The 26,650-nt window shown below is 40.7% G+C and overlaps 3 protein-coding genes across 9 annotated transcripts in view; 1 reads left to right on the top strand and 2 right to left on the bottom strand.

Annotated features, from left to right (window-relative positions):
* ZNF654 (zinc finger protein 654) overlaps positions 1–14,636 on the bottom strand; it is a 37,647-nt gene extending 23,011 nt beyond the window's left edge. Inside the window, exons 1-2 of one of the 3 annotated variants that reach the window (XM_068908970.1) lie at positions 14,439–14,636; positions 2,648–2,793 (exon numbers count right to left, since the gene is read on the bottom strand). In XM_068908970.1, coding sequence (XP_068765071.1) covers positions 2,648–2,793; positions 14,439–14,570 — 278 coding nt within the window. In that variant the 5' untranslated portion in view covers positions 14,571–14,636. Of the gene's footprint in view, positions 1–2,647; positions 2,794–2,875; positions 3,011–14,438 lie in introns of those variants that run through there. The other 2 variants (XM_009675244.2, XM_068908980.1) reach the window with 2 other exon arrangements.
* Positions 14,637–15,052: 416 nt separating this feature from the next.
* CGGBP1 (CGG triplet repeat binding protein 1) lies at positions 15,053–22,597 on the top strand. 4 transcript variants are annotated; one of them, XM_068908951.1, is made up of 2 exons: positions 15,053–15,166; positions 17,958–22,597. In XM_068908951.1, exon 2 carries the CDS (start codon positions 17,980–17,982, stop codon positions 18,481–18,483), a length of 504 nt encoding a protein of 167 aa, XP_068765052.1. In that variant the 5' UTR covers positions 15,053–15,166; positions 17,958–17,979; the 3' UTR covers positions 18,484–22,597. The 4 variants fall into 4 exon arrangements, with proteins under 4 accessions (XP_068765052.1, XP_068765043.1, XP_068765036.1 ...); XM_068908942.1 differs by having other exon boundaries at positions 15,135–15,170; XM_068908935.1 differs by lacking the exon at positions 15,053–15,166 and adding an exon at positions 15,254–15,352.
* LOC104144206 (OX-2 membrane glycoprotein) overlaps positions 22,235–26,650 on the bottom strand; it is a 66,501-nt gene continuing 62,085 nt past the window's right edge. Inside the window, exon 9 of one of the 2 annotated variants that reach the window (XR_011134748.1) lies at positions 22,235–24,157. The gene's annotated coding sequence lies outside the window, so the exon portion shown is untranslated. The remainder of the gene's footprint in view (positions 24,158–26,650) is intronic. The other variant, XR_011134749.1, reaches the window with a different exon arrangement.

Genomic DNA, 26,650 nt, shown 5'->3' with positions numbered 1-26,650 from the left:
TTAAAAGGCCTTAATATTTATATAAATAAAAGGAAGGTTTGTATGGGAAATAACTATGGAAATAATGAAAGATTATCATAATGGAGTATAATTTAAAGGAAGCATAATTTCATCTAAGTTCTTTCCTAGTCAGTGATAAATTATGTTAAAAACAAACCTAGTAAATTTCAGATACACTAACTTTTGCAGTCTTACGTTCAATGAAAAGATTTTTCTCTAGATGAGGACCTCAAATCTCAACTCAAGTAGGGAATTAAAAAAAGAAAGTTCCCAAGTAAAATACTTTGTTCTGAAAACACATTATCTCGTTTCATGTTGATAAACAGAATCATGCAGTACATTTCACTCTCAGTAAAGGTCAGGCTTGAGTCCTGTCATGATTTGGAAAGCTACCACACTGGAACTTAAATAATAATCAGTTAAGATGAAATAAGTTCTAGCAAGTGATGCATGCATTGGTTGGTTTGTTTGTTTTAATCAATTTAAAGAGAATATTGACAAAAATCTGCACATAAACAGTCAACTGTTAACAAGTATAAACTACATTCTTCTTCCGTATCAGTGCACCTGCTTCACACTATTATCAAACTAATAAAGGAAGCTATCAAAAGATTGAAGTTTCCTAGTCACCAGCCTCCATTCAGGCAGAATTACTGTAGCCAATTCCAGCATGGCCCTTTCGCCTTAGAACAGTCTACAGCATTACACACCCACATCTACCCATTCATAGCAACGGTGCTTCAATTTGTCACATCATCTCTTCAGATATTACAGGCATCAGAAGACTGCCCAGGAACACTAGTGTACTGGCATCATTATTAAAAGCCACTGAGGTTAATGCAAGTACAGATGCTGCTTCATTTGTGATGAATACCACGGCTAACAAGTACAGAGAATGCAATAGTCCCTGATTTTAATAGTTTATTGTCTGGTTACCAAGGAAACCTTATTTGACTAAGACAATATGGGGTCAGGCAGATTCTTGTTCTCTAAGAACTAGGACTTAATAAACACCAAATTTTCAAAGGTCAGATTTGAGTAAGGTTTCCCAGGTAACTAAGTCAGTCCCAGGATCACTTTAGGATATCACACGCAAAACTAAGCCAATCAAGCAGAATCAGAAGGAAAAATAAGCTCACTGCTCCTTAATCCTAGAATGGAAGAAAAATTTCAGTAAGTAAACCCAGTTCCAAAATCCAAGTACACAAATTGAAGACAAAAGGTGACAGAACTTAACGATCAGTTCACTTTCAGACTCTCAGAAACAGGATCCTCCCTAAATATAATGTAAATATCAGAATTTCTAGTTTTTTTAAAAGACGCTCTGTCATTTAAAAGTATGATTTGATCTTCATCAAATGAGTTTCTGTGCTAAAAACTTGTGAATAGAGATCATCACCTGATGTAACCACTACTCATTCTCTGATACTTGAGCACTCCAGTTAAAATAAATTTAAAAAAAAAACAAACTGATTCCATAACTACTTTCATGTCTATGAATTCTTCCCCCACCACAGAAGAGTAAATCTCTTTGGTGAAATTTCACCAACACTTTAAGACGTTAGATATACTGACAAGTGTACAGGGTAAAGCCTGGAGATCTATGTAATTAGTACCAATAGCCCAATGATAGCAGAAAGGGTAAGCAATCTAGTCCTCTGACCAAGTAACCAAGAGAGAAAGGCTAGGAAGCATTCATTTCAGATGACTAGATGACTGAGTGTGAGACACAACATTCTAAATTGAGATATCAAACTATATTTGAAAGCAATGCTCAGCAAGAAAGCTGTTTAACCTGCTAGACAAATAAATTCTGTTTACTCAAACAGGATTAGCAATAAAGCTAGCTTTCATTTTTTTGTCTCCATCTGCTGATGTGAGGATAAAATAAGTTCTATCTGGCCTAAGGACCTATAACTCACCAAAAGATTTATTTTTATACTTTTATTTTAGATTTTTAGAGCAAGTGAAAAAACCCTGGGACTTCTGTTACCTGCTGATCATTACCCAGACACTTTTATACCACACATGGAAAAGGGCCAATTACTATTGCATCAAAAAAAAAAAAAAAAACACCAGAATTACATCAGGATGTATGATCTAGCACTCTGCAGTTCTTTGTCATATTGAACATGACTTCCAGTCAATTAATTGTATAACAAGTCATTCTCATGAGAGGATTCAATCATAAAAACCCATTTTGAAGTTGATTCATCTGTTCAACACTAAAATAGTCTTATTTACCTAATTATATCACTAGAGGTGGAATAGTAGAAACATTAGATAAATTTGATTATAAACGTGTCAAAGGTTGGTCTGCAAATATTCCAAAATGAGATTTTTCCAATGAAAAGTCTATAAGGGGACCACTTGACATACTACTTAAGATATTTCATTTTGTAAAAAACCTTTGCAACGATCTTACGATACTTGACTTGAATAGTTAGCAAGGACATAAGAGAACTAAACTTAGAGTTTTTGTATCCTCACTCAGGAATTTTTACCATCTGTAAGTTGATTCTTCATAGTTAAGCAGCCTGGTAAAAACCACTCTTGTAAGTTCTCTTCTGAGATTCTATTGCCATTGTAGAAGTACAACACTGACAGTCTATATCGTAAATGAAATAGAAAAATTAGATGTACTTACAAAGCTAGGCTACTCAAAACATATTGTACGTGCTCACATTCGGCTGGGAATGATACACAGGCAGATGTAAAACAACAGAGAGCTGTCTGAAGCACCTGAAGCTGAGGCAAAGGAACCTGCCATCTTCCAGCATAGTCTTCCACAACCTAATGACAAAAACATTGAAATCTGTATTATAATAGAAAACAACTCTCTTTAGTCAATGATAATAAATAGTTAATATGGTACCTGCTTTGTCACCCCTTCTTCTCCCTCAGGAGCAGGGTTTGTACAGAGTAGCCACAAAAGCCCCATTCCACAAAAACATAATCTTGATTATTTTCTGTTTCACCAAAAAGTACATAGGAAGAAATTCTTTATGTCCTACAGTATAAAGAAAATATACCGAAAAGGACCTTCAGCTGATTCTTTTCATAGGCTGTCAGGAAATAGTTTCTTCTTATATAGTATCACAGTAGTTATTACAATCTGGATTTAAAAACAAGTTTTTATTTTGTAACAAGATACAAATTAGAAAGTCTACAATAAAATGTAGACATTCCACTCCCAACAGACTTTCAAAGAGAAAAACAACTAGCCTATACTCTTCTCACCTTTGTATCAGCAAAGGTGAGAATACTAACACACAGTCACTGCTTGCTATTGGATCAAATAAGTAAGTTCTAAGGCTAATCATATCTTGATCCACAGTTATGGAACGGCATCACCATTTATAAAGGAATAGAAAGGTGAAATATATGTATTTGAACAGAGAAATCTGTTAAATCTTTGCCTGGTCATCCAGTCAATCTTGTTCTCATTAATAAATGCAGGAATGCCTACCTTTCTGGTACTGCCTATGCCCACACTGGGAGAAGTTCAAGGACCAGGCACCATTTGATATTCTTAAACAGGTGTTCCCACACTTAAGTCCTCTGAAGGGCCCACTCTAGTAAGAGAGCTTCACATAAAAAACACATAGCACTGAGTTCAGGATGAAGCACAGCTGTCACAGCTATGAAACAGGTGTTGGTAGAGGCACCCACTAGTTCAGCAAGTCATTATACTGCACTCCCCCAGTAAGGAGAAAGGAAGGGCTTTGGGTCTGCTCTCCTCCTTTAATCAACAGCCAAGATGCAACTCATAGACAGCACTCTGAGCAGAGATTGAAAAGCCTGTTTCTTCCACTTTCTGGCACATAGCTCATCTCACTGCACTATAGTCAGGCTCCTTTTGCTCACTTACTGTTCTCATATTTTTTCAGCACAATGGCACAGCTTCAACAGAAGCAGAAAAGAGTAACCTAGCCACCCTCTACCGCGCAGGGCACTCTTCTTCAGCTGACAAAACCTAACTAAACCTGAGAAAGTGAGAAGTGGGCACGCAGTGAAACACCATGCCATCAGCCATGTTTCAAAAAAAAAAAACAAAACAAAAAAAAACCCCACACACTGAGGCACTCCAAAGCATACAGAAAGAGCAGGTATAACTGGCACCAAGAAAGCTAAAAATCGCAAACCCTAGTTACATATGGGCATCTACCTCAAGAACCAGGATCACTAACAAAGCATAGATTAAGCAAACAAACAAAAAACTAAAACGAACAAACAAAACCCCCACAGCTATATCCCTCTCCAGGATTTCTTTCTGTCACCTTTAAGTTCTGTGAATCCCTCTTAGATCTGTCAAATTCCCCATCAGCTAAATGCAGGACTTAAAACCCAGGTTAAGGGGCCTACACTGTTAGTTCCACAGCTTGGTGACCAGCTTTAAGGCTCATTGCAACATGCATAGACCAATGTCCCATTTCTAAAAGAGTTTGGTAATAGCTGTTTCAAAGTAAAGCAATTATGGATAACACAACCAGTAAGTTTTTTTCCTTACTACCAACAGTTGAGACTGACTTGTATTTTGAAGTCATATTTTGCCTTCCTGCCAAATTTACTTTAATAATTCCTGTTTGAAAACCTATTACTTTTAATGCAGCAAATACTTAACGCAACTGAGAACAGAATTAGCAGTCTTGTAGATAAATTCTCTTCCACTTACAAGGAGGAAGAAACACTGCCTCACATACCTACTGCAAGTTCTCTGCAATGCTTTTAACAAAGTCCCTTCCGCAGGAAATCACAAACACCTTAAGAGAAATGAAGCAGGCAGAGAAGGTCCTTTTAGTAGTTTTAGCATCTAATAGGTTAAAGATGAAGGTAGCAACAAACCAGTTCTCACCATGGCATTCTGCAACATTTTGTGTTGAGAGGCACAGTACAGTTATGTTCATAAATTAGAACAAAATGAGGCAACATTCTGGGATGATACTATTATTTTTCTCAGTAGCATAAAGCGCTAACTGTAAAGAACTGCAGAAAGGATTTCCAATAGTGAGCAATGAAGTTCAGTGCAGATAAGCGTACAGTGATACTTGAGAAAAAACAATCAAAACATTTTTAATATAATGGCCTTCAAATTGACAATTACCACCTACATTGTCTGGTTATGGTAGATGTTTTCATGAGACAATCACCTCAGCGCTTACCAGCAGTGGTCAAGCAAGCAAGTCAAATGTTAGAAGAGTTAGCACACCCCCCATCTTTAAAATTGCATGCTGTTCTAGTTCATTCCTATATTAAAAGGGGATACAGAAAGACTGGAAAAGCTTTAAAGAAAGGTAGTGAATGCTAAGTAATGGAATAGATTTTGTGCAAGGAAGCAAACTAGGTCACTTTCACTTATAAAGGCATGACAAGTTCGGGGGGCAGGCACATTGAAGCATGTGGCAAGCAGGATCAAATTAAAGGAGGTGATTCTTCACACAACGTGAGATTAAGCTGTGGAGCTCCCTACTACAGGGATGTTGCCCATGCCGGAAGTTTACATAGTTGAAGGAGACTGCATGAGATTAAAAACACATCCATGGAAAGTTACTAACTACCATAAATTAGCTGAACTGAAATTGCTCAGAGAGGAGAAAGTTACTGTATTTGCCCACCTTGTTCTTTTGTCGACATTCATGACCTTTTGATAAGATTCCGATACCAACGTCTATATATTGCTTCTGCAAATGAGTCCTTGAAAACATTATAACAAAAGGAAGACTCATACTAAGGATCTAGTTAGACATAGTCTCTGAAAGGTGCAGGTCTGCTGCTCATACATTGTAAAAAGATGCACAGTCCTGATGTTTGCTCTTACGGCATCAATAGCACTCATCTGACCCAAGGGAAGCTAATTCAGGAACTACCTGGCAGAGGACAGTATCCTCTCCCAAGAATCCATCAGTCACTGTCTTCATCAGCTCCCTGAACAGGCCCCACCACCCTTTCAGAGAAGTCCCAGAAGCAGCATATGAAGAAAGACACCACAACAGTAGCACTCAGACAGTAAATGCGTTTGAGTTGTAGACTAACTGCCTAAGATTCACTGCAAACTCCCCCTGCCTGTCACCTCACACATACACACTCAAAACCAGTCAAGAGGAATACCAATGGCTTACTTTCGAGTTTTCATTTTCAGAGATTTTCTTCTGCAACAACTCCCTCAAGAATTCAGTTGGGGGTGCAGTTTGTCATATGCTTAAGCTCTTAATGCATTGTTCCCCATTTCCTAGTCTTTACCTTTTAAGTTACCACCATTCATGCACAAACTGTGTCTTTTTGTCATCCCTTTCTCATTCAGTTTAGATACAGAGGACTGAAAGGGAGACTGAAGCATCTTTGTCTTTTTCCTCTAAAACTGTTCAATTCAACTTCACCTTCTTCCTGTGTCAGCATACTACTACTCCTTCTTTAATATGTTTGAGTAACTCAATAGAAAAAATATATATAGGATTCAAACACGTCCCATTGATGGCAAAAGGTGGTCAGTTCCCTGTTAAAAAAAGTCTCCTAGTGAGTGTTTAAAGTGCTACATTAGAGCACACTCCTAAAGCAGCTAAACTCAAAAACAAAAAGGGAGTAATTAAAGACCTAAACCAATATAAAAACTCATTTTCCTTGCCTCTCAGGTATCCCAGTCACTTGAAACAAATTATATCGCTGCAAATAACTGTAGACTATTCTCAAATGTGTAAGATGCAAGAAAGAAAGTGTTATGCACTTTCATAACCTAGGTTATAACCTAAGTTTCATAACCCAACCATAAGTGTTATGCAAGATTGTTACAACTTTTTAAAAAATAAAAAACAACAAAAAATCCACACACAAAACAAACCCACACAACCTCCAGTTTTAAAGTTCTGTCATGACTAGGATTTAAATGAAGTTGCTCCCGTAACTTTTTTAAGATTTAACTAAGAAAGTCACAACAGCATAAAAACCACAACCCTTCTGTGAATGCTGCTGCTTATACAGTTATCCAAAAAGCACAGAGAATAAAGAAGTATGGTGGTGGACAGAACAGAATCAAATGAAAACACGATTTAAAGTGTCAAGCAAAGAAAAAGGGAGGGGGACCTAAAAAACAAGTTACCCGAAAATTAAAAATCATCATAATTAAAAGCAACACCTAACATGGTTGTCTGTCCAGCAGAAGTACCAAAGCAGCTTGGATATTCAGTTCTAGAAGAGTATGAGCAGAGCACGAGTAATGTTAAATTCACTCTATCTGGAAACGTCTGAAAAAATAATCAAACCTTTCTACTGTCTTTTTACCCTACTTCAAGTATGAGCAGCATTTTGTTCTGTTTCCACATACAATCAAGCTAACTACTTCTTTATTAAAAAGGATTTAATTATTCAAATAAAGGGCAGAAAAGGCCCTAAGATTCTAAGGCAACATAAATCATTATTTAATAGACACATTACTTAAAACTACTTTAAAGTAATAACTAAAAGATGGATGTAGGTAATAGCTTTACTATTTTTGCAGTTCACATGCAAATATTACATAAGGAGCTATCAAACATCATTAAACTTCTGGCAAAAGAAAAAACATCACCCAGCAACAGTATGACACATCCTATGAGACAAGCTTCTGCCAAAGCTCTACCCTTAAAGCTAAATGCTTTCCCCCCCCAGCCCTCGGTCACTGAAATCTGACTTATTTCCTCTGCTAGTTTGAAGTAGGAACAACACTTCGATATATGCATTCCATTTAGCTATCCAAAGAGCTAATTCCATACATATTTACATGTTTTGGAAGAGACAGTTGACTGTCTTGTAAATTAACACATGAATACACACGCCCAGATCACAAGTGATGTTAGTAAAACAAAATTTGAGTTTCGAGTAAACAAACTACAATACTTATTTCCCTCACCTGAATAACTGCTAACCAAAAGACCTTTAATTACTCTGATCTTTTGTCATCTAACAAGCATCTGGTTATTCTAAACTATATAGCTTACTTCAGTAAGTCTGTCTTTTCTAACCTTAAAGAGCCTGAGTGACAAGCAGCTCTTAAACGCTATCAAATGTAGATAATCATACAGAGGCATTATTCAACAGAGATCCCCATTTTTAGGCACAGAAACCTAAACGTTTAAAGAGTTAGAGGAATCTTGGCACATTTTTTCCATGCAAAACTCAAAATGCTTCTTTTTATACAGAAGTTAAACGTTAAGAAAAGGCACTAAAAAACTGCAGAACTAGCAATGCAAACAAGAAGTATGACAGTACACCCATAGAAAAGTTCCAAAGAAGTGGAAGGGAAAAACATTACAAAGATCCTGAAAAGCATATAAATACAATGTGGAAGACATCTTATAGCCTAGGAAGAAGGGAATAGAGAATGAAGCTAGATAACAAAAATAATCCTAAAAGTATTCAGCTCTATTCCTTTGACTAATTACTTTAAGCTGAATAATCAGTATTAGCACACAGAGTATTTCTTACCCCATATAACAGGACTAGTACCTATAGAAGGGCAGATGATACAAAGCAAGGTGGCTATTCCGCATTAACATCAATAAAGATGTGTGCCAACAGAGTAACTTGCTGCATCTGATGCTGAGCTACCATCCTAAAGACAGAAACAGTTCAAGTAACCTCTATATCCTTCTGTACCAACTGCTACTAAGTAAACAGCATTATTAGAACTCTCCTCTAAGCTTTGCCAATATACAGTCATGGCTTTGGTTGAAAGGCAAGGCACACTAATCTCTCCAAAGAAACTTTTGCTACAAAAGTATTTCTTTTCTTGATGGAAAGGAACAAGCTCAGGGCATCATTCTCTTCTCTGCCACCACCAATATTCCAGTCTCTGATTTGCGGAAGGCTAATTCAGTAGGCCGTACCAATAGACAGAGAGAGCTCCTTCTTGTTCACTAGCAGTGCGCGTTACTTTTTTGACCTGAAAAAGTATGCTTAACAGCATCCCACAAAGCTTTATGGTGGAAAATAGCAAATTCCCTAGCAGCATTTAACGGGGAAGGGAGGGAAGGATGAAGAGGCATATGATTAAAATCCCAGAAATCTGTCTTTTTTCCAAAAGTGGAATGAAGAGACAGTATTTACAGCAGGGAGATACCTTCTCTGGATAAAGGTAAAAGCATGACAGGCACAAAAGTTAAGGAGAATAAACATACACGAATCAAGTAGGTGAATACGAATACAGACTTTATAATGTTAATGGAACACCAAGCACCCATTCCTTCAGTCTACCAGTCTGCAAATAAAGAGCTTGCTAATCGGCTGCTGCTATTGTGAACTCTCTCAAAAAGCAGACTTAAAATAGACAAGCATACTACATACATATACCACAATCTAGTTTTGCATTATAGTGACTTAGAAAGTTTCCCATCAGGAGAGAAAGGAAAAAGTTCCACCACCTAATCCATTACACTATTCTTTGCAGGTATGTAATCTTTAACAGAACTGGATGCATTAATTTGGCATTCAGCTTAGGAGTAAACAAGATTTGATGCCTACCACCAGTAATTTGTAGGATCTTCTTTTTCAAAATATGGCTCAGAAGCACTTCAGTCTCAAGCAGCACAGTACTAAACCCAAGAGAAAGTGCTAACTGGCAGTAAATTGAATAAGCCCCTTTGCACCACTCAGGCAGAGAAAGACTCCATAAATATAGAACACAATGACAGGTTAATTTTCAAATTTAATCTGCTTCAAAGAGTTATGGTATTCCTTGATTCACAGGTAAATTTAATTATTACATCTTGCGATTTCCCCTTTAAAAGCTTTCACAAAACCAGCATTAGAGATTTTCAAAAACGTAACTAAAAACATCTGTCACATAACACACATTGTAACTTCAATGATGCTCCCAAAATTTGAGTCATTAATAAAAATGTATAAAGTATATTTATTCAAGCAGTTACACAAAAACTCTAGAACATCACAAATCATTGCAAAAAAATCTCAGCTGTTTCAGAAATACAAATTATACCTTCTGAGAGAGAAATAAGCTTCAGAGAAACTTAGGAGATCACATTCTACTACTGGTACTCATGTGAGCAAGATTTCTGTAGCTAACTTCAAAATGATGCATGGAGATCAAACATAGGTCCCACAGCAGTGCAGTAGCAAAATACAAGTTTGGCATATCCTAAAGCTCTCTGTTTTTTAAAAAAAAAAAAAAAAAGTGACTGAAGTTAACCACTGACTTGAAGATCATGGTGAGAATCAGAAGCTAGCATTTTCAAATTTAAGTACTTAATGAAGAGTGTGAAAAATTAATCCCAAGGTTAGAAGAACAAACATCCAGAGACACATGCATTTTTCCAACTCTGTCCATAGAAACTGAGGCAGACACTGAAGCAGATATAGACAGACAACAGTTAAGACATACAAAGGAATTTTTTTTTGTTTACTCTAATAAATCCACAAAACACCACCTTCTCTAATGGATTACTAAATTTAAATTCTTAGCTTTATAATTTATAAGCCTGAGATTCATTTTTCTAGTAGTCACTCAAGACATCACAAATTAATTTGAGCAAATAAGAAGTCAGATTTCACAAAGAGATCATATCGGCAAGGCTGTAAACTGATGCCAAAGTAAGAAGAGATCAACTAGTGTTTAGCCCTCACAGTATTCCCTTGCTACTTTAGATCAGAATTACCTTGTGTTTATTTCTATCAGCACTGAACAACATTAAAACAACATCTAGTACAGTTATGCAGCCATGTGGCCAACTACAGAAATGCTCAATGCTACTCTGATGTAAAGCTTTATATGAATTTACGTCTTCAAAGCACCTCTTAATCAAGTCAATACCAAGCCTTACAAAGAAGGCAAGGACACTATTCTTTTTAGCCAGTTACTACGCATAAGATAACACTAAATCCCAGAAAAACATAATGAGTTTATGAGAAAAGATTCTGAAGAGAGTACATCGTTTTAAGTGGGTTGATAAAATTTTACCCCCTTCAAGTGCAGGGACGTAAGCTACATCCATTTCTAGCTCACTGTTAAGATTTGTTTTCAAATTAAATAACTTTGGAAGTTCTTTCTTCTAATTTTAAAAGCACTCCCTCCACCCTCTTAGTAAAAAGCAAACATCTACACTATTTCCTCTGGCCTCCATCATTTGTCTTTCACTCACACAGCAAACTCCCAAAGGCTGTGGTCATGGAGGCAGGGGAGGGGTCCCTGAAAACAAAGTTGGTGAAAGATTTCAAATTCTGCATGGAACGCAACAAGTTAGACCTTGGGAAGCTTTCCCAAATGCATAGATTGAGAAGTGTCTGCCAGGTACCACCTTTTGGGTTTCTTTAAAACTACAAAAAAGTCACAGACATCATCTTTTGCTTGCCAGAGTTGGGAAGAGTTGGCTTACTTTTCGAAGTAAAAAAATGATTTCAATAAACAGTGAACTCTACAAAAAGAAGGAACGTCAAGTCAATAATTTCTAGAAAGTAACAGAAACAGAACAGCTGAAATGGTCACAATAACTTTAAAAAAGTAATATTGTGCTGCCAGTTCATGAGATGCATAGACTGGGCACCTATTATCTCAATTTCCAAACGCCTCTCCAATTCCAGCCACAGAAAATCTTGACTTTGTTCTCCCCATATTACCAATCTCAAGTAACAGTCTAATAAAATGTTTCGTTGCACTTTGCCTTGGAAGATTCAGGTTGTAATGACACTGTATGACCATGCACATCTACAAAATAAAAGGAGATCCCAGAAAATAGACACAGTTTTAGATACTCCACACTATATTTTAATCTTGTATCATTAAATTGCAATTACCCATATATTTAGAAAACGATGATAATCCAGAGTCATCTCTTGTAACCGTTACTTAATCTGCTCTTTAAGATGTAAACCTGCGACAAGATGTAAGCTGCAATACTGAAAGCCTCAGAATACTGAACCTGTCTGGTTACAGCTATGTGTTAACCTTTTAACATTTCAACAATTAAACACACGCGCACAACAATGGTTCTCAAGGTCTATGACAGTGTCTTACTTCTTAAGATCAGTCAAGAGGTCTTAGTTTCTATCTATAGTAAATGGCTCTAAAGGCCAAAAAGGCTTTGAACCTTGCTTCATTTTTGCTGCAGCTCTGAGAAACATGGCTGTGCACACACTTCAGACAGTTTTGTAACTATGAGCAGTCTGAATACTTACTCTATTCAACTGACATCAGGCCAAAATCACTACCAATTAAATAAAAGCAGATATGTCAAAAGCTTGTTAGTCTGAAAAACAAAAATGCTCCTTTTTCTAGCTAGCTCAGCCTCATGGTATAATCTTAATCTCTAAGCAACAAAAATGTATCTGAAACATCCCAAGCCCAATAAAGTGATACAGCATTTAAAAGAGAAGACTTCTTTCATAGCAAGGAGGTAACCTGAATTTTATGTGTAGATTTATCATGCTACCTAAAGAAGAAATACGCTTCATCACTTTTACTGAATAGGCGGAGGGCCTGCCAGCCCTCAGTGTGTAAGGATACATACACCAGTACCACTACACTGCTGCAAACCTGAGGGCAGATGACCTAATGTGGAGCATGCACAACTTCATTTGGTGTCAAACTTCCGAATGTCACACAGCTACTGGCCTTTTATAGCAGTACCATTACACTTACTGGTTAAGATTTTGTAATGATATAGTTAAATCAGTGGAAGAATCCCTTATTTAAAAAAATATGATTCAACAAAACATGGAAGACTATACTTGAGTGAACACATGACTTTGGAACTGCTGCTCATCAGGCCAAATTTACACAAAAAAAATTCCCTTGGGACAAACTGTTAATATATCAATCCACTTTCATCGGGATTATTTAAGCCATGTATTGTTTAAAAGAGAAGAAACATAGCTCGTTATATACTCAGAACATTGGCTACCCATGTGTAGAGTTCATAAACTGGAAGCAGAACAAAGTAGGGGAGAGGGCTTGGCAATCCTTCTCAACAAAAGAAACTGCAGGGAAAGCCAAGGCTAAATGATTTAGATACTCTACAATTAATAACTGTGATACAACTACTTTATAGAAGAATTCCTTCTCTGTTCTTGCCATCTCCTGTTCCATTCCAATTCCTAGCTTTTTGTAGGAAGTGGGGTTGTCATTAGTATATAAAGCTATCACCTTGCCCACGTTAAGGCAGCAAATTCAGTACACAGTGTAGCTAGAGTAATTTAAGATAAAACTCTCAGTCTTCACATAAGCAAGCATGTCTTTCCAACCTGTCAACTTCATCAAGTACAGTCATGACTTCTTATGATTCTAGTCTACTTTGCACTAACAAGCACACTGACTCTACTTTTTGTTAGCTTCACAGTTTTTTTTTAAATCTAGATACTAAGATTTGTGTTTATGCAAATTATTAACAGAACACAGAAAAGCATCAATAAAACCAAAAAGCAGGCGGTGGACTTACTGAGCAGGATGCTACCTGCAATCAATGAAATATGTACTGCAATGTGTGTTTAAAAATAAGTGTTTCACTGAGTTTTACAAATAGGTGAAAGCGAATTAACATACAAACATCTTTAATTAAATAGAAGAAAACAAGTGTAGCAGCTAGCTAGGCAGCCAAGCAGCCCATGAAAAGAACTAACTCCAGACAAAACCAACAAGTAATACGATTGAAATATACCTAGGACAACTAACGTTTACTCAACACCTGCCCGTGAAAGCGACGAGGAAAGGCAACCTGTTGTCGCCTGTTAGTTCGGGGAAAGAGCGTACGTGAAAAGGTTACAAAGAGCCCAGAAAGTCGGGGCCCGCACGACGAAACGCCGCTTTTCCGAAAACACCACCGTGGTCTTATCTAGCCAGTGGTGTGGGAACTTGCCTCCGCGGCCCTCCCCCCGCCGCCACTGCCCGGCCCGAGCACCGCCACCCGGAATTGTTTTGCCCGCAGCACCACCACCGCCGCCCGCGAGGCCGCACGTGTCCTCGGCGCCGGCGGCGCAGCAGCAGCAAACCCCGCAGCGCCGGGGCCCCACCACCCCCGGGGCGCCCGCCCCGCCGCTCCCCGCCCCCCGCCCACCGGCAGGCGCCGTCCCCTTCCCCCTGCCAAGCCTCCGCGCCAGCCTCAGCCCGGCTCCGCGCCTCCCCGGCGCCGCGCCCGGCCCGGCCTGCCCCCTCCCCCGGGGCACTCACCGGCGGCGCCACGCAGGAGCCGGCGCTGCCCCCACTTCCCCCAGCCCCGAGGGCGAACCGGTGGCGGCGCCCCCCGCCCTGGCCCTGACCCCCGGCCTGCCGGGAGCGGCCGACCGCGGCGGAGCGGCCCCGCTGCCCAGTCCGCCACCCCTCCCCCGCCGCCGCCACCGCCGCCGCCGCCGCCTCGGCGGAGCAACGGCCGCGGGGGGAGGGGCGCCCCAACCCCCGCCCGCCTCAACGGCCGCGGGGGGGAGGGGCGAGGAGCGGCGCGGGGGGGCGGGGCAGCGCTCACCTGGCAGAAGCGGCGGCAGTAATACTGGCTGTTGAGGAGAGCCGGGAGCCCGGCGGGCAGGCCCGGCGTCACGAGAGCCTCCAGCTCCTCGCTGAGCCGCTCCGACTCCTGATCGCTCTCGTCTTCCGCCATGCTGCTCCGGCCGCCCTGCGCGTACCGAGTGCCCCCCTTCCCCCGCCCCGACGCGCCGGAAGGCCCGCCTCCTCCCCTCCCCCTCCACGCCTCACGTCCGGCCCTGCCCACCCGCCTCGCTCCCATTGGGCCCGCCGCCGCGCCAATCAAGGGCCAACGAAAAGAGAACTTGGTAACGACCTCTCACCCCGAACTCCTCCCTTCAACCCGGCCCCAGCGAAACGCCCTGCCATTGGAGCAAAAGTCTCTTCATTACTTTGCTCCCCTCTCGCCATTGGCTGCTGCCCCCGTCCGTTACGCCGCCCTCCACGGCTTCCTTGCTACTACTGGCCAGGGCGCCCGTCCACTAGCCGCAGCGCTGGCCTCCGCGCACCCTGATTAGTCCGAGCATCCCTCCATCACGACGGATATTCCCGCCCCCCACTTATAATTGGGCAAAAGCGCCGTCCGTCTTCGCACGCTCAGGCCGAGGGGAGCCAATCGCGGTCACGTCTGTCCCGCTCGGCCGCTCTGTGGCGGCGGGGAAGGGGCGGGCGGCGGGCGGGCGCTGCGGTTGCTAGGCGGGTTGCTAGGTCCCGCCTACCGCGGCCGCCAGGGTGGGTAGGTCTGTCTGGCTGCGGCGCGGCGCTGTCTGCGCGGCGGCGGCGGCCGTTGGCGGAGGGGGCCGCGTCCGGCCGGGGCGCGCGGAGCGCGGCGCAGGCGGCGCCCAGGAGCGGCGGGGAGCCCCTCGGTGGCGCAGCGCCCGCCCGCCGCGGCGCGGGGAGGCCGCGCGGCCGGAGCGGGTAACGGCGCCCGGCAGGGGGCGGGCGGGGGCCGGCGCCGGCGGGGCGCGGCGCGGAGCGGCGGAGCCGGGGCGGGGGGGGCTGGCGGGCGGCGCTGCCCGGCCTGGGCCCGCCGCGGCCGCGCTCCCCTCGGCGGCAGGGGTTCGCGGCGCAGGCGGGCGGCGGCGGCTGCCCGGCGGCGCCTGCCGGCTCTGCCGTGGAAGCAGCCGCCGTGCTGGAGCCCGGGCGGGCAAGGAGCGGGGCGGCGCGGCTGGGCGGCCGCCGCGCAGGGAGGGAGCCGGAGCGGGGGCGGCGGGGCCGCACCTGTCTGCGCCCCGCTGCCGCGCCGCCGCCGCCGCCGCCGGGGGGGTTGGCGGGGGGGGAGCGCGGCCGCTGCTCGCGCCGGGAGGCGCCTGCTGCGGGGTGGCCCGCCCTCCCGGGCCGGGGGGGGGGTGGGAGGAGGGGAGAGGTCTTCAGGGGTTACTGTCGCTTGAGGGTGGTGAAGGACGGACGATGCCTGCAAAAACTCAGGCTACGCTGACAAGCCAGCGTAGAACTGGGCCCGTCTGTTAGTAAGTCTTTTTGTTAAGCCGACGGCCAAGTCGAGTCCGCTATCGATATGCTGTCCCAGCAGAAACGAGCAGAGAAATCGTGGAATGGAAATGAATCAACAGCATATGTGTTTAGGCAGTAGTCAAATCATATGGTCGATACAGTGACGAAACCCCGGGAAATAAATACATGTCTAGCTCTGCCTCCTGGTTATCTTGTCAGGGGAAGTAGCCTGTAATCAGCTAAACCTGTTTGACAGTAGAAAATACAAACTTGTTTTCCTGTTAACCTTAAATACTCTTTGGTCTTGCCTAAAGATCCTGTGCACCTTTAACGGTTCCCTCTCCAAGTGTGCCTTTTTAAGCCCAGGCTTGTTTATTCGTTTGTGCTGTCCAAATCTCCTGTTGCTTTTGAAAACCTTAGCTCATTTGAAAGTATAACAGAGGATAAGATGTCCCTCTTGCATGCCTTATCTGCATGCACCCAGTCTTTCCCTTGCACTTGGGAACCAACTAGTAGTTCAGGCATTAATAGACATCAAAGAATCTATGTCAAACCTTATTAAAAATAAGTAAAGCTGGCTTTGCAATTCACAGAATTACTACTTCAATTTTTGATATAGTATCAGGACAAACTCCTACTTTGCTAAGTGATTTGCTACTTCAAAACCCCAAGCAACAAGTTTGTGTTAGGGTAAGACTTGTTCAAAGCTTGATTTCAGGAAACAGTCACTTACAAAATTCATGTGGATAAATTGTATAAAACAACCAAAAGGAGTGAAAAAAGTTCTGCTCATACTGTTGCAGAAGCCCAGCTCATAGTTGAGTGAGTTTGGAAGTTCAGCTGATCTTTTAAAATGTTGCGACAGCAGATTGTGTGTGTGTATCAAAATAAATAGAGGCAGAGAGTAATATGTCTAGAGGTATTCACCTCCATCATTCAGCCTTGTAGGTGGAATGCATAGGTAACAATAAATTCTCTAAAGTCATTCATTATCGTAACTAAATGCCCAGGCAACCTATTATTTCAAATGCATTCTTTTTTTAAAAAAAAAATCTGTTGTCTCTGTCTTGATAAGAAAGTGGGTGGGGACTTAATTCATCAGCTTAAATGGCTGTTTTGCTCAAAAAGCTTAAAGCTGAGCTGTCTCTTGACTTAAACTTCACTCTGAAAAGAACTTAAATTATCCTGGATTAGATCTATACCAGCTACTCTATTTCTCAAAACCAATAGAAAATAGGTCCCATTTGATTTTCATACACTTGACTAGATTATCGCTTGCTTTGGTAGCATAATGAAGTTTAGAATGATGTAAAAGCAGTCAAAAGCTTGCTCCTCTCTTATCAGTTGCCTTTCTCAGAGAAGCTGTCTGCTTAGGTTCTTATTTTGAGTTGAAACACATCCAAGTTTCTGTTCACATTAGGCTGACCGTTTCACCAATCTCATGTTGCAATGAAAAGATTTTCTTTTGACTCTAGGTTAAGACTCAATCTAATAGTTGTGGTTTGAGCTGGGACAAAAGAAGGGGGTGTTCCCAGATGAGTGCTGACACAGCTCAGGCTTTTGTATCGGTCTTTAGAAATGACAGTAATGGCCTTTTTGCTTGATATTTTCACAATTAAGTTTTTGCTAACGCAAGTAATACAGATTTTCAGGAAGTAAACAGAAAAACACTGGTTCAGCATAGCTAAGTTAAACTGTCAAACACATTCAGTATATTAAGAAAGCACTATTTACCATAAAGAGTAAAGGATAAAACTGTCTTCAAGAGAAACAAACCTTTATGTTTGACTTTCAGTGATGAACAGATTAAGTTTGAGGGTTCCGTTGAACTATGCCATTGTAGAAACTAAGTAGTATTTTACTCTGACCCCTGTGAGGAATTTCTGTTTCGAAAGTTATTTGGACTTCAAGATGCGGAACTTTTCAGTGATAGTTGCACATATATATCTTCCATTTAATTGGCTTTTAGGTGGTAGTAAGCGCTATGTTGGATACTGAATAGGCAGCATCCATGTCTGTAAGTTGGAAACATTAGCACACTTTAACAGCATTTTTTTTCCTCAACCTTCAGGAACAGTTTATTGAAGGCAACAATGGAACGATTTGGAGTGAAGTCAGCCCCTTCACGTAACCGCTCGAAGACTGCTTTATATGTAACGCCTCAGGATCGCGTAACAGAGTTTGGCAGTGAACTGCATGAAGATGGAGGAAAACTGTTCTGTACTTCCTGCAACGTGGTTCTGAATCACGTCCGCAAGTCTGCGATCAATGACCACCTCAAGTCTAAAACGCATACAAAGCGAAAGGCGGAGTTTGAAGAACAGAACGTCAGGAAGAAGCAAAGGACTCTGACTGCCTCCCTTCAGTGCAACAGCACTGCTCAGACAGAGAAAACCAGCGTCATCCAGGACTTTGTGAAAATGTGTCTGGAAGCAAATATTCCGCTTGAGAAGGCCGATCATCCGTCAGTGCGAGCCTTCCTGTCCCGCTACGTCAAGAATGGAAGTTCCATACCTAAGTCAGACCAGCTAAGGAAAGCGTACCTGCCTGACGGGTATGACAACGAGAACCAACTCATCAATACCGAAGACCGTTGAGAAGAAAACTGTTTTCCATCATCGTTGTGAAGTTTTACATATTGATGGTGTTGTTTATTTTTATATTCATGCATATATACAGTGTTACATATTGGTTTTACAAGCTATTTTGTATTATTGTAGAAATGACAATCTATTTGTGAACTTAGTGATATGCCACAGACTGTTGCTAACCCTACTGTGGACTTCAGAGCTACATTGATGTAGAACTCGCAATGAAAGTAGGGAACATACCTGGCATACACCCCATCTAGGTTCAGTCCAGCTGTAACTGACGCTAAGAGAAAGGCACTTGAATGGAGGACCTCACTTGCCTAAATTGTGCATCTTATATATACAAGGAAGATGACATGATAGGAATGGTTAATCGTATCAGTGGATGACTTTGTCCGGTGTCCTGTCCATGAGTGACCAAGAAGAAATGCTGCACATTTGAAGTGTGAGAAGCTGTAGAATGGTTAGTTAAGATATAACTGATATTTTGGGGGGAAGATTATTGATAATCCCTGTTGAAGTTTGGTTTATGTTCTAAAAAAGAAAACATTTTTCTTCTAGAATACTCTTAACTTATCTGATGCAACTGTGGAAGTATTCATTATCTAGCTTAACAGCCAGTCTCTTGTATGGAGCTCTGGACTTCACTACTTTTATAAAGCAAGGAGTTCTGCAGGTTCACCATGCACACTTTTTAAGTCACCATTTCCTTTTCTGAGTTTAACTTGCTCCCTTCTGTTTCAGTGCCAATGCTGGAATGTTGAATTGACAAACCAATACCTGTGTGTGTTTTGCCATGCAGCTGCTGGCCAATGAAACTTACATTGGACCAAGATCTCAGTAGAGAGGATTAATGCCTTTTTCTTTTTTTTCCTAGCAGGACAAAGGATGCTGAGTCTAAATTGGGGGTAGGGGAGGCACTAAGTAGTGGAGTTGAGCAGGCCTGTTACAGTGTGCAGAAAAGGGGCTTCTCCATCTCTCCCTGGGGGTCCTTTACTTTTCTGATCTCATCCTCAGCCTCTTAGTCAAAAGAAGTAAAATGATTAAAATAGTTTTCAAAATAGTTACTGCAAAGGCTATTCGGTATCTGTAAGCATGACTAGGAAAGCTTATATATTTTGAAACTACACTGGAAGTACAGACCTGGGCTCTATTTGTTTTTCTGTGCCAAGACCACATCTCCTGGACAGGCAAAAAGTAGAATCATAAATTGAAGAATTTCAATAATGTTACCCGCTCCCAATCTAGTAAACTGTTGCAAGTTATTATGCCAAATAGTCCACTCAGACGTCAGTGGTCTATAAAGGTTTTGAATGGAAGGAGGGAGCATTGTGCAAGGTGCTGGAACATGACCAACTTTTGCCTACCTTCTTCTCTGGATTCCCTTCAGAAGCTCCAAATTCAAGGAGGTGCCAAGCATCTCCTAGTAAGAGCAGTCTTCCACTCAGTGGATGTAACGGTGTAAGCGTGCTTTGACTCCCTCAAGTGGAGCTGGTGGTTCTGTTCAGCTTCCTTTCCCCTCACAAAGTTTCACAGTATTTTACTCCTTTTGTTCAGGATATTTACAGCAATACTAAGTAATTGCTAAGAGAAACAAAATTACCTGTTTGTCTTGTTTCTGTAGCTATTCCTAGAGCAGAGTCTCTCTTGCTGGATTAAAACAGATTTACATACTTAGTAACAACTGGTTTCTGTGCAATTAGCTTCTACAGAAATGCACTTGTTTTACAATATAACTATTTCTTGTAGCCTTCTGCTAGAAGAGGTGTTTGTATAAGTGGGGGGAGGGGGGGAGTAAAAGCAGAAGGCTGCCTATTCCTGTGTACCAGTACACAAGTACTCAGCACACTGCTGCACCTTTCATCCCTTTTGAAACTAGTGGGACTCCATGCAGTCATAGCAATCCTGTCAATGATACTGGTTTCTGGTTTAGAACTTAGGCCAGAAATAACAGTAGCAATTCTTTTCCTCTAATCCTAGATATCGAAGTATGCCTTCCCAAGTGTCATTTGCTATTGCACAAACTTGGTTTTAGCTTAAGATCATCAACTGCCTTGGGCTAGTACTGTTTCATATATCCTCTTAAGCCAAGTGAAAGGTACACTGCCAACAGCCTTTTCTGTCCTAAGAATAATTGAAAGTCTTCTTTTTACAGTTGCTGTTTCAATGGAGGGAAATAACAGCCTTGATTTTTTTTTAACCTTATAAACGCTATCTTAGAATTGAAGCAAATAGAAAACAATGAAGTATTGAGAAAACAAGCTTTCATTAATACAAAAGCATTTAGAGAAGAATGGTATGATGAAAAGGTATGAATTTGAGCTATTTAGCTCAGTCCTTGCTAACTGGGAGCTTCACAAGCTATATCACATAACTATTTTATATAGAATTTAGAATGTAGTAAGTTTTCTGCTAGACAGAGAGACTGACAGACATTTTGAAATCTTAATGGTAACATTAAATTTGCTGTTACACGACTGAGAAAAAGCTCAAGTCGTTTGCAAGGTTTTATTTGAAAGTAAAAGTTAGCAATATCAGTAGCTTTTGCTAAAAAAAGAAATTCAGTTATCTTCAGTAGGGCAAAACAACAGAGAACACTTAGTTTCTCAAAAGCTTGCTGTCTCCTTGTAAAGCAAAGTCTGTATATAGAACCTCAATTTACAGAATTAATACCATTTTAATGCAGAGAATATGAGCCTCAAGAGAAACCTTATCGGTATAGCCAAAGGCTACCAACTTTTAGCAATTTGGAAATAAAAATTGAGCATCAAGGTTTTGAATGGAACTGACTTAATCTGAACTTAATTCAGGTGCACAGCAACTTGTAGAACAACAATGGCTTAATAACAGGATACTTCTGTTAGGAAAAAGAAAACACACACACGTATTTCCAAAGGTTTATGAAAGTCAACATACTGAACCATTACAACAACTATCTACAGTGGAATAAAACGATGAAAAATAAAGCACTTCTAGGTAATCTAAAAAGAACAAGGAACAAGCAAGTTTATATCCACTGACATAACCCAAACTATCAACAAGACAGTTACACCTATTTTCTTTTAAAGTAAAAGCAGTTCCACTCAGTGTTGGAACTGAATCCTGCAAGCGCTCAAGTTCAGACCATAGTTATGCCATTGTAGCTGCAGCTGGACAAAGCATAACCTTAGTTTTATTACTATTGATCTTAGGGAAGATTTACAACAGAAGTTACTTTCTGGTATGACTAAGCCTAAGTAATAACAAATTCCTAGAACAGAGGCTGTGGTTAAGTTGTTTAACAGTCTCTGTGGGGTTTTCCTTTTTCTGCAAGAACACTGCATTATTTTTCCATGTATTTCCTGTAAAGAATACTCTCAAAAGTAAAGGGAGGATGGTAGGAACTTCTGCTTTTCTTTTTACATACTTATGTAGGGGCTGGCTATGAGGGATACTTTTCTGCCGGGTGGTTTTATTAATATATTTGAAGCTCTAAATGTAATTTAAAAAAAATTTTCTACTCTGACCATGTACTTATAATAGTTTAGCCAGTGACAGCTAAAGTGACTTTGAAGTGCTTTTCTTAGAACAACACTTTCAAAGAGTAAAATACTAGACAAAAAGCAACATTCTCTGTTTTGTGACTACTTACGTGTATGCACCATGTTAGTTTCAGCTTGCATGTTCCTGGAAAACCATGAGTGAGTTCTAATATTTTAAGCATTTTGAAGCCTGTAATTTGGCTGGTCTTTAGAGGAGGTGAAACATTGGAGGTAATGAAAGGGAAAGCTGTTTTTCAATTGAGAGAGAAACTTGATTCTGCAAAGTATGGGATATTCTCATGATAGAAGGACTATTTTTAGTCTGAGCCCCTTTTAGTGATTCTATTGAACTGAACAGTGAACTACTCCCTGCTAGGTTTTGTAGCATTATGAGCAGGTTTTCAGGAAAAAAAAAAAGTGGAAGAGCTAGAAGTTTGGCAAGGATGATCTCTATTTATATTTACATATAACAAGAGGCAAAACTCACTATTGCTGTGTTCCCATTGTACTCACTGCTAACTGTGTAATTTGAGTGCTTGTTGTCTTTGTACAATTTTAAGGTTGTGTCTAACTTGCAAAATAAATTTTTTTTAACAAAGCTTCTCATTGTAATAATGCTATTAGAGTTTAGTCTCTTTTGGGTTAGTGAACATGCTTTCCTTTGTTTTTGTTTTGGAGATAAGGATGTTTTGCTAATGGTAAGTGGCACACAGGAGTGGTTTTATTGAACGTGATGAACTTATGATTAGATACTGGAGTGAGGCTGAAACTATCTCAGTTCAGTTTCCTGCAGTGCCACAGGACTTCCTGTTAGAACAGTGAGACCAGAATAAGTGATTTAAGTTTTTATATTAAAATATTATTGAAAGAGAAATGCTTTACTTTGTAAAGTTTTCATTTGGTAATGGAAAAAATAGTCCTTTTTTAAAATAAAGGAATACCTTTTTCATAGAATTTATGCATGATTTCTTATTTCGTCAACAAGATGGACAAAGAAATTGTGGCAGTTCACGTTTAAAGGTAATGCAAGGTAGTGGAAATGGATGCTGACAAGAAAAACTAAAAATGTGTCCGTGCCATTGTTCTAGCTTAAGGTAATATAGCTCTTTGTTTTGAAGCAGCTTGACTCCTGATGTATTGATACAATCACACTCAAATCTGTTTCAGGAATGATTATACAGAACCCCTGTTGCCAATCAAGTATGCGACTTTCCTCATGACAGAAGTTCCCCGATCATGCCTTCTGTTGCAAGTGAAGACTGAGTGAAATAATTAAAGTTTAGCATTTTGACGCTGCAGTAAGTGACTCGTAGGTATAGGGTCTTTCATCTGCCTAGTGCTGCAGAAACCCCTTCCTGAAAAGGCCTGAAATGTGGAGGAGTCAAATGTAGAGGAGTCTTTTCAAACTGTTTGCAAAAAGGTCAGAGTTTGATCTGCATCTGCTTCATAGGCTTACTTCATGGAAACTGAGCAAATACATCAGCCAATCAAATCAAGCATAGATTTGATACGCAAGACCCTTTTCCTGAATTGTTGTCAGGCCTGACACCTCATGATGGATCAAGGATAAACTCCTGCAACCTCTTGATTCATGAATTTATCATTCATTCCTCATTCTCAGGTCACAGCTCACTAAGATCAAGTTGCTTTTTGTTGCCCTTACGCTAAGTGGAAAAGCAAAAGAGAAAGACATACCTTCATGTAAAGTTTTTGTGTTGGCAGCTCCCCTCCAAAACACATTATTTATACTTGCAAAACCAACATTATCAGTTAGGATTTGTGTGAAAGCTGTTGCAGAATCAGGTGAGGTGTGAAATTAAAGCATACTAATTAGGCCATGCTAAACTCCTATGACAACATTTTATTTCCCTTAGTGAACCATGTGGTTTAGTCCACATCCAAGATGGAGTAAAGCCAAAGTGTACAATAACTACTTTTAGGTCATGCTTATATTGATAATTAGGTTTGTCATTTACATAGGCTGGGTAGGAGGGTTTGGAGGATGGACAATCTGTGGAAGCTCTGCTTAAATCAGGTAAGGATGTTTTCCTGTGCATCCCACCACTTCTCTCTGTTTGCAAGGTGTTTGGAATTTGTGGGTCTTCTGGTAGTAGAGGCCATTTCCTCTTTAGTACCAAGAGGCAGACAGTCCGTCTCTGCTGAGAACACAAGATGCAGGTTCTGAGGTACAATATAGAGAACTACTGCTAATGTTGCTCGTGGTTGGCTGAGGGTAGCCTCAAGACCAATTCTAAATACTTTATACTAGGCATAAAATAGAACAGTTTACATGATAAACAATTGCTGAATAGCTATTCCAGTTTGTACTCTGTCTGGTTGAGTTTGAGTGTCCTGACCTCATCCTCCCTTTAAGTTTAGACAAATTTGAAGATTTAGTCTTGCTAGAAGAGTGTAGCTTATAGCAGGGGAGGGAGGGTATCATTCAGCAGTTGAGTTCAAAGCTGAGGAACAAATAGTTAGGAGCTTTAGAGGTTCTTAGAGGGCTTTTTTGTATATTGGTTTGCCCGAAGTGTTTTTTTTTTCCTCTCCCCCCTCCCTTTTTTATTTTATTTTTTTTAAATCTGTCCTTCTGTGCACAGAATAGCTCCTAAATTCAGTATTAGATTCTGGCACAGTAGACAGGACCCCCTTAGCTTAATTCTTTTGTAATTAGTTTTAAATTGCTTTTCCCTGTATTTCTGAACACTGTCCTTACTATTAAATGAATCCAATAACTAAACTACCCCGTACATACAATTAATGAAAGTTTTTGTATGCTGCAAAACCCTGAATAGGTTCTTAACCTCCTCCATATTGAATGAACAACTGACACCACATATGAGAGTATTCATGCCCCATGCTCAGTCTGCACTTAAGAAAGTCATGTAAGGTATTTGTATGCTGATTCAACAGAAAAACTTTGCTCATTTGTTAAGCTGAATTTGCTCAGGGAAAGCAGGGAGGTGCAGAGAATCTCAGTGTGCAAAAGGAAAGAACTTGCATAGAAATGAAGCAGCTGATCTCTCCACAAACGCTGAGAAACACTAACAAGGCATGACGATGGGCCATGGGTGCCACCCCACCATGCAGGTGGTAGCATGTACTACGGCAGCCTGTGCGATCAGTAGTGAAAGGCAAGGAGATGGATGGGAGATTGTGCACAGATGGACTCTAAATTACTGTTCTAATTCTCGAAGAAATTAAAACTTCCTCATCCAGTGTTATGAAGGTAGTTTTCAGCAGACTTACTGGAGCCCAACATCTGAATGCCCTCTCTCTCTATGCAAGCAGGAGCAGATGTCTAACAACCTAGAAATGCGGGTGGGGGGAAACAACTCCAAAAAACACAGCCTTGTCTCATCAGAAGAAACAAACTGAGATGGCACAGAAGAATGAGCATTACATAGGTAATTCCTTCACTTACATTCACATAAACAGACATGACAAACTGTATTGAGTGAGACGGGTTTCTATGAACAGCAATCCTCCGTTGTTTAAGACTGTCCAAGTTTTACTACATATTTTTTGGAACCACTTCCTCAAAATAGCATCCAACACACACAGAATCAGGCCAGTTGTTATGTTTGTATTGCATAGAATTCTCTCAGTTCTTTAAATACTGAATACCTAACCTAGGATTCAGCTGAGGTCCGATTTGCATGTAGCAAAGAAGTTATTGCAGATGCTGGAAATTAGTGCCATCTAGTGACATTTTTTTCAAGTCACTTATTGACTTATTGAAGTGATCATTCATCTTAAATTAAATTTCGTAAGCTCCCGCCTCTCCTAGATATACAGTATCTTACCAATTTAGGACTCTACTGCTTCCCTCTTTGGTAAATAGTTATTTTATATTTACATAATATTTACCTTTTAAAACATACTTTTAAAGCATAACTGCTTATTTTAGTGGCTGAAACTCAGAGACGGATCTTTTTTCTTTTTAAAATTAGGATATAAGCTACCATTTAAAAGTCCAAAACATCTAATCTATAATCTAGCTCCACAAAAAAGCTCCCATGATCATCTGAAGAAGGTTAGAAAGTCTTAAAAAGAGAACATGAAAAATCTAGATTTAAAAAAAAAAAAAAAGACTTAAACAGAAAGGAATTAATGCAATGTCGGCACTGGTAGAGGAAGAAGTCACATTTGCCAGATCCTTTTAAAAGAAAGGTATCTGAACCGCAGATGAGTGCCCAAGCTACTTAGTATTAAAAATACAACCTAAAAGAGTTTCAAAAACTAAAAACATTATGTGGTACAGGAAACACGTGCTCCTTCCTGCTACTCTGACCAATTTGACCTCTCCTGAGAAAATAAAGGCCTGATAGCATCTATCTTACAGTTCACAATATTCCCACAAAATTACCACAAGGAATTATCCATCTAGAAAGCTAGTCTCAAAATACGGACAAAGCTTCAGTCAGTAACAAAATATTTAATCCAAACAGCTGCGAACTTTCCCTTCTCCTTGCTCAAAATAAACACCTCACCCTTCCACTTCTTCTGAGAAAGTCGTGGAAGACTCTCACTCAAACTTTTAAAAATTGAAAACAGGGCAAAACCAGATATGCCAGTTAAGCAGAACTAGAATATTATTCCCCTAGAACAAAACACTTCCAAAAAGTTTAATGGGGGAAAAAACTGTTAGA

The sequence above is a fragment of the Struthio camelus genome, chromosome 1 (assembly GCF_040807025.1).
Source record: "Struthio camelus isolate bStrCam1 chromosome 1, bStrCam1.hap1, whole genome shotgun sequence".
In the NCBI taxonomy this organism is placed as follows: domain Eukaryota; kingdom Metazoa; phylum Chordata; class Aves; order Struthioniformes; family Struthionidae; genus Struthio; species Struthio camelus.
Note: the sequence above shows the minus strand (reverse complement) of the source record. Positions and strands in the feature narration are given on the sequence as shown.